Source organism: Caloenas nicobarica, chromosome 5, assembly GCF_036013445.1.
Source record: "Caloenas nicobarica isolate bCalNic1 chromosome 5, bCalNic1.hap1, whole genome shotgun sequence".
In the NCBI taxonomy this organism is placed as follows: domain Eukaryota; kingdom Metazoa; phylum Chordata; class Aves; order Columbiformes; family Columbidae; genus Caloenas; species Caloenas nicobarica.
In genome coordinates, this window is record NC_088249.1 from 24,490,001 (window position 1) to 24,497,847 (window position 7,847).

General features: G+C 46.6%; 1 protein-coding gene across 1 annotated transcript in view; it reads left to right on the top strand.

Moving 5' to 3' along the window:
• The window catches only part of TMED10 (transmembrane p24 trafficking protein 10), a 15,804-nt gene extending 11,316 nt beyond the window's left edge, over nucleotides 1-4,488 (top strand). Inside the window, exons 4-5 of the mRNA XM_065636958.1 lie at nucleotides 1,610-1,736; nucleotides 2,218-4,488. Of these exons, the coding sequence (XP_065493030.1) occupies nucleotides 1,610-1,736; nucleotides 2,218-2,339 (249 nt within the window). The 3' untranslated portion in view covers nucleotides 2,340-4,488. The remainder of the gene's footprint in view (nucleotides 1-1,609; nucleotides 1,737-2,217) is intronic.
• The last annotated feature ends 3,359 nt before the right edge of the window (nucleotides 4,489-7,847 follow it).

Consider the following 7,847-nt stretch of genomic DNA (forward strand, 5'->3'; position numbering starts at 1 on the left):
GTCAGTAGAGCTGTCTGAGACCTTGTGTGTGTTGCAGACCTGCTGCTCTAGCTGTGTCAGCAGAGTCTGGGCCATAGGTGTGCTTACACTGATGCCAGTTTCTCAGTAAAGCTCTGCTGGCAGATACGTGTCCAGGCCACAAGGTTTTGACAGTACAAACTGTTGGCCAGAGAGCAGGAGGGGTTTAACCTCCCATTTCTTACCCCTCCTTACAGACACACTCTGCATTGACACTGCTGTGCTGGCAGGGCTGTGATACACAGCTTGCCTCAGTATAAAAATCCTCAGGTGATTGCTTTGTGGCCTGCTGCTTGCCAGGGTACTTCTGTCATGTGAAATGGCTGAGCTAGCACTGGCCTGGTGACCAGCATCTCCTCAGGTGGGCTCTGACACCCAGGCAGCTGCCTCTGGAGGTGGTGTTTTGGGAATGCCTGTACCGAGTGCCCCGTTGCCTCCCTGTCGGCACCTGAACCACTGAGGGATGCCATCCTGTGGCTTATGTCTGAGTAACACTGTGTGGCGCTAAGGCTGGTGGCGAGCTGCAGGTGCTCCATGTGTTTTTTGCGGTTTTCTGTAGCACATCTCTCTTCTGCTGCAATACTTGGGGACACGGCATCTGGCCTTCATGGTGGGGGCCTGCCACTTGTTGGTGACAAATTCCACACAAGGACCAGAGTTACCCAAACCCTACGCTGTAGCAGTGGCAGGAACTGCAGTTACCTTCTTTTGAGTCATGTCCTTCTGTCACAGATTTTACATCATGTGTAGTCAGGTTACAGCCAGGACTGGGCCAGGGACATGTGTTTACACATTTAGCTTTAAATAGTTGCTGTTGTGGACTGTGCCTTCTGATTGAATTTCCTGTAGATTTTTCTTTTTGGATACAAATCCGTGACTTGTAGGACTGTAGGCTGCATGTTCTGCACAAAAATGACGTCCTATAAAACCAGCTTTTATGAAGGAAGTGTTTTTCTTTCAAGCTGGCACAAAGGCAGCCTGTCCCATCAGTGTTCCAGCAGCGTCACCTGGTGGCCTGAGGCCGATGGGCACTTGGTGGCTGTACCAAGAGCAGGTTATCAGTCTAAGTGATAAAAGCCCTGAGCTCCTGTGGGTGTAATCAAACCACTGCTACTGGGAATCCAGGCTGCCCAGGCTTTCTGGGGTGTGTGGTGACAGGAGAGCAAGTCAGTGCTAATATCCTGTCTGCCTGTAGAACAGTATCGTATGTGTGAGTTAGTCACCTGTATCTCAGTCTGTGACTTCTGTTCACTGGAGGTTTAGTCATGTGGCAAACTCTTCTACCCACTCCTCAGAAGCCAACTGTGAATTAGCTAACATTAGGCTGAATAAGGAAGAAATGTGCTTGTATGCATACTGTGCTCCTCCGTTGTGTAGGAGGGGTAGTAGGAAAGTGTGTTTCAAAGAACAGGTGGGAGAAGTGATAATGTTTTATGCAATGGTAGTTTCTGGCTTGTAGAGGTGTTTCCCTAGGGGGAAGGATGTCCCAGATCTGTACTATGTGAGGAGGAGTGGTTCAAACTGGCAGTAAAAACCCATGTGGGAACTTTTGGTTTTAGCTCAGTGGTTGCCTGACTCTTCTGTTTTCTAGATTGCGAAAGTGGAGAAGTTGAAGCCACTGGAAGTAGAATTGAGGCGTCTGGAAGATCTTTCAGAGTCCATCGTTAATGACTTTGCCTATATGAAGAAACGAGAAGAGGAGATGAGGGACACGAATGGTAAGAGACTGTGTGCTGCTTCAGAGGGATGGAGCTCTAAAACCCCTTACTTCTGCTGAATGTGTTCTTAGGACAGCATTTGGAGATCAAGCAATTATAGTGGTCTCTGCCTCTTCTGTTCCTAGTAGGGGAAACCTGCTGATATTTCTCTCCTTCTGAAGCAGTCGCCAAGTCTTGCGTGTCTCATCTCTAGAGATCATTTATTTCTGTCTCTGTTCCTCATGTTAATTACTCTGTACCATTTAATGTTGCCCATTAACCACAGTTTTGCCGTATTCTCTGTCATTATCCTCTTCTTGTCGTTCCCTCTGTTTTTATTCTCAAGTACTGCTGGTGCTTGGGTGCTCTTGTCTTCATGCTGTATGATATCTTGCCTTTGAAGTTTCGCAGGGGTGGGGAGAGAAAATCCTGGGAACTTTACCCTCTTGAGGCACATCCTGTGATGTCAGACTCCTGTGCAATGGTTTGTTGTCTGTTTCAGAGTCGACAAACACCCGGGTTCTGTACTTCAGCATTTTCTCCATGTGCTGTCTCATCGGACTGGCCACCTGGCAGGTTTTCTACCTGCGTCGCTTCTTCAAGGCCAAGAAACTGATTGAGTAAAGGATCAAGTCCTCCTCCCCCTCCTCTCAGACCCAGCTGGACACCGCTGGGACCCGGCCATGGCCCCGTGGAGCCATCTCAGATGATACCCACTGACTGGACCTTTTCTGCAGGAACTTGGACCCTAAAGGGAAAGGGGAACCTAAACACTGGAGGCAACAGGGGACTTGTGAAATCCTATTGGATGTTGAGGGTGGGGGAGGTTGTGATGGGTTTGGGGATTCCTGGGGCAGCGATTAAATAAAAAAAGATGTTTCCATGACAGCTGCAGCAAGCTTTTGCGCTGTCTGTTCTCCCTTTATAATCTTGGCTTGATGATGTCTCCCATCTGTCTGTGACTGTAGTGTTACTCTGAGCCACTTGACCCTGCTGAGCTCTGGAGGTGCCATGCAGGTCACACCGGGGCAGAGCGGGGGATTCCCTGTCCCGACCAGCTGGGATCTAAGCCTCGTGGAAACGGAGGTGAGTGCAAAGCAATAGGATTCATCATTCCAGCAGGGCCTGAGGATAGAGGGAGGTCCAAGGTTTGGTCCCTGTGGTGGACCTCTGTGTTTCTCCCTGTGGGAGCTGGTGTCTTTGTGCTGACAGGTCAGGGCACTTGAGCATACGGTGGTTCAGCCTGGAGGAAGGGGAGCTTTGGAAGGAGGGCTTGGGAACATGTTTGAGCTTGGAAAGGAGAAGCCTGCTTTGCTCAGATAAGCTGTCCAGCCTTGGTCCTGCCCTTGCTCCACGTGTTTGTCTTGGATTTGCCTCTCTTGTTTTGAAATGATGCAGCAGTTTTTCTGAAAGCCTTGGTCAGGGGATGGCCTTTTGTGTAGACAGGAGGCCTCAGTCAGATACAGTCACAGAGCAAATAGGAGCAGGTTATGCTAGGAAACTTGGGTTTACATTGAGCAGGAGACTTTTCTCATCTAACAGCATAGTGTTTATCCAGCAGGCAGCTGGCCGAATCTCATTTTCTGAGACCTCAGAACAAGGTGGGCAGCTGCTCATATGAAGCATGGGGGCCCATACCCTGCGCTGAGGTCCGAGGGTGCAAGGGGTACTTTTCAGGTTCGCAGAGGAGTTGGAAGAATGTAGATGAACTCAAAAAAGCAGTACAGGGTAGGAACAGGCTAATTCTACATCCAGGGGAAGGTAGAACTGTGCCCTCAACAGAACTGTTATTCTATGCGGTACTACAAAGAAGGCAAGCAGCTTCTCGTCGTTTCTCAGCCATCCAAGTGGCATGATGCTACATAAGCCAGGCTGGGAAAAAACAGGCAGGTTAACTTCCTGGACTTACCTGCTGCAGTTTTTTAGGTGGTGATTAAAATTCTTTCACCTTCTCTGCATTCCTGCAGAGCAAATGGTTCAGCAGCACAGCATTCTGGTGTCACGTGCCTAGACACTTCTGGCTAGGGAAGGGGTTGTCATGGCCCTGGGACCAGCCTACCGTGTTGAAAAAAGCGTGGCTTTATAATTCCTGACCTGAGTCTGATCTATTGCTGGGAAGGAAATAGTTGTTTGAGGTGAGGCAATGGGAAAGAGGATGAAAAGATGACCTCCTGTCATCTAAATACATTAGTACTTTGCTTCCTCTTTGCCATTGCCAAGTTCCTGGAGTTGTTAGTTCCACTGGCAAGTGCTTAGATTGCTTTTAATTAGGTTTTTTTCGATAAAGCCATATTAAGAACCCAAGTCCACTCCTCTGCCCTTGCATCCACTTTATCCTTGTATGTTTTTGAAAGCTGTTAGAGTGCAGAACAGCAGTAATGCCACAGGACTGAATTACAGAAGTCATTTGAAGGTAGTTTTAGGTCCTACAGTTTGAAGCCTGTAGATGTGTTAAGGTTTCGCTTTTGTTTTTATATAACTTGAAAAGACAGTACAGGAAAGGGCCTTTTCCAGTCTTGTCTGTTTTGATGTCCTTTCCCTGTCCTTATCTGAGTACAAAGATACCTTTATCTTAAAAATGGTGGCGAGGCCTTAAGCTCCCCAGGTGACTGTTACGCCATTGTCTTTCTGGTGTTGTGTTTTGATCCTCGCTGTACTGGTATGGTTACTGGGGAGCAGGTTTGGGGGGCTGATGTGGATTTACCTGTAATGACTGGTTGGGGGATTTTTGTCAACTTTCTGAAATAAAATTTCTCTGGGGAAAAACAACCCACCTCAGTTGTCTGAGTCTTGTCTTATTTGTGCACGTTCCTACTGACTGCTGCTTCCTGCAAGCTGAGCTGTCGCAGGAAGCAGCAAGTACACAGACTCCCCGCAAGCCTTTGGGGGTTTCTCTAGCAAAAGTTAATTTCTAAAGAATTTGAGAATTCTGGACTTGGGAAAGGTAGCAGCAGCATGGACTTCTCTGTGGAGTGGGACCAGCACAGCAAATGCAGTGTCTCTAGTACAGGCTACCATTTGCTGCCTTTCTTTCCATCCCTTCCTAATTGTGTCCCCCTCTGGAGGAATTTTGAGGCTGATAGTACTCTCAAGAGTACAAGATCAGTTTTTCACCACTGGCTCCCATGTAAAATTTAGTTCATTAAGACAAACAGAGTTGCTTTCAGTTTTGTGCTTTAGAGGAAATTGTTGCAAAGATGAGTTGGTCCTATGTGAGCGTCAGGTGCTTACTGAAGAGCATGGTTAGATATTTACCGAACTCCTATCAGATCTCTGCTGAGCCTGTGAGCCTTCTGTTGCACAGCAGCCAAGTGAGATACACTGTGTAACATGAGCAGGGGCACATAACCACTAAATAACTAGATAGTATTATTAGGGTGAATTTCAAGAAGGAAAAATCCCAGATCTTTGGATAAGGATTAGCCTCTGCAAGTTCTTGCCTGGATTAATATTTGAGTATGTGAAATCATACAGCTGTTCTCATGCGGTAGGTTGGCAGTGGGTCCGGGCTGTTTCACAGCACTGCAGCTGCAGAGCTGGTGTCTTCATTCCATTCTACTTCTGGGAAATGGGCTAAAGTTCAGCTGTTGCAGGTACCTGGGTCTGAGCCCATCTTTGTGCGTGACGGATACATCACTAGTAGATCTGTAATTGCCCACAGCAAACTGCATCAGAGGTTTCCAGCCTCTTCCACCCACTTGTCAATGTGACTAACGATTTAATTATCACACTACTTAACACAGCGCGTGAGCATTCCTAAGTAAGGTATATCTTTGTGTATTCCCCCTCCTGCTATGCCAACGTAGGCTGCACTCTCTACAAATCTGTACAAAGTGCCTGTGCATGCACGCATGAGGGGATGAGCATTTTACACACTCCATTGCTCATTTCTTACAAGCCGCTCAAGTATGTGAGAAATAACCCATACATACAACACCTGTGCCATCTCCCAGCTGGCAGATCAGGGACTTTTGACTCAAACTAGTTTGGCAACTGATTGGCGAGATCATTAGGGGATTCCTGCCTGTGCGTTTCACGGGGTCCTACAGCAGCAGTTCGGGAAAGTAGCATGGCCTCTCTTCACCCCTGCCAGTTGGTGTGATGTATTTCTGTCTCTCATCTTTAGTTGTGTCCCCCCACTCTACTTGTCTTTCAGATGCCTGAGATGGCCTTGCCCTTAGTGAACCAAGCCTCTGGGAAATTAATTTCCCGTGTATCAAAGGTAGCTTGTTGGGAAGGAGAGAGCACACACCTGAAATGGATACGTCTTCTACAGGAGAGAAAAAGTTCAGTCTGGAGACTGCAGGAGTTCAGGGTTGGTAGTTTTGTCTGCTGCCCCTTCTCCAACTGAAAAATGTGTCTGGCTTGTGCTTGTTCTGCTGTTCCTCCCCCAAACCACCGTTGGCTGTGGTCTGGTGGCTCTGGCAGGTGCCTTTCTCTGAGCAAGGTGGAAGAAGCAGAGGATTTGGAAAAACTGCCTGTTGTCATTTCTTGGACCTTCTTGTAAACCTGGAACAAGTGAGTCCAAGCTTTTGCCGCAACAATAAATTACTTGTATTTGCTCAGCAGTGTTCGTAGGAAGCCCGCTTTGCTTTGCACTGGAAGTATGTTGCACTGGCAGGAGCTAGAAGCTGCTCTCTTTCAGCTCCAGCTGAAGTGACAAACTTTCTGCGAAATGGCAATAACAGATGCCTGATTGTTCCTTCTGTTGCCCAGAGGCCCATGTTGTTTATCGCCTTACACTCAATGCATCAGCTTCTTCATTTCCAGCTTGCTGACACAGCCTGCCAGGGGACCTGTGGTCTCCAGGTGTCTGTCCCAGTGATCTTTGATATGAGGATCATTTGTTTAGCTCATGTTCCGAGAAAGCTGCCGTGTCCTGAAGGACCCATCTGACTTGCATTTCAGTTTTGTTGCAATAATGTACGTGTCAAATAACTTCCTTTGGGGGCATATTACTAAAAAAAAAAGGCAACGACAGGACAATGCTCACATTGCTCAGTCTCACTCCTGCGGTTTCCTGTCACTTAATTTCCTTTCATAGCTGATCCTCCTGAGGTACCTTTTCCCTGAGCTTTTAAATTGGTTGCAGTATGATCTTTGCATAAGCTGCACCAGGATGTTCTGCTGGAACTGTCATGAGATGAACTTAGTTTTTCTTAGTGACATGGAGGATGCTGTTCCTACGGTTGTCACACAGAGGGGAGGGCGTGCTTGTGTTTTCCCGCTATCTCCCATTGCAGCTCTGGTCTGATCTGGTGCAGTGTTACTGTCTAGGGTTTTCTCACTCATACAAGTCTTTTATTTCCCCCTGAATATACTTTGTTTGGATAATCTTCCCCCAGGTGCAAGGTATTTGCTATACATATGTAATTGGAATCTCATGGTGTTGTCTCATTAATTATAATTAACCATGTAGATGCCTTCTAATTAACCATTTCTTCCTTCTCAGTGTGGGCTGCTCTTGTGTTAGTAACATAATCAATCTGCTGTCTTGACTCTGAAAACCATGAATGAGATCTTTGAACTAAGGCAGATACTTGCTATGACTTGATTTAAATGCCAGTGTTCCCACTCTTATCCAAATTCATCATTTAGTAACCATTTTGCAGGAGGCAGAATGGCACGTTGCCTCTAGGTGGTGCGATTTCTTTCAATGCTTGAGTAAAAAATCAGTGCAAAGTCGGGTATGTATTCTTCAGTCATACTCCAATAAACCTGAGTGGGCAGCGGCTGTCACTTTTCCTTAGGGGCATCTTGTTCTAAGAATTACTGCCCTGCTTTTTAAAGCACAGTAAAGGCAATGCTTTAAGATGGCTAAACCTGATTATAGCTAGTACTGTGATCATTTTATGGAAGAATTCCTGATACTGTAGATAATAATGGGCAAGATAACTTTACTATTCAAATCGTAAAACTGAAGATTAACTTTTTTGATTAGTCTTCTGGTTTTCCACAACTGTTGCAGATTTCTTAATCCCATTTCTGCGAGATTTTGCCATCTAGATTTTTTTTGTAATTGTTATTTGCCAGATGACATTTTGCCAGGTGCTCCCCTTGCAGTGGAGGGAGTGAATGATCCTTAGCAGAACGAGTCTGAGATTTTTTCATGCGTTCCTGCAAGTTCCTTTA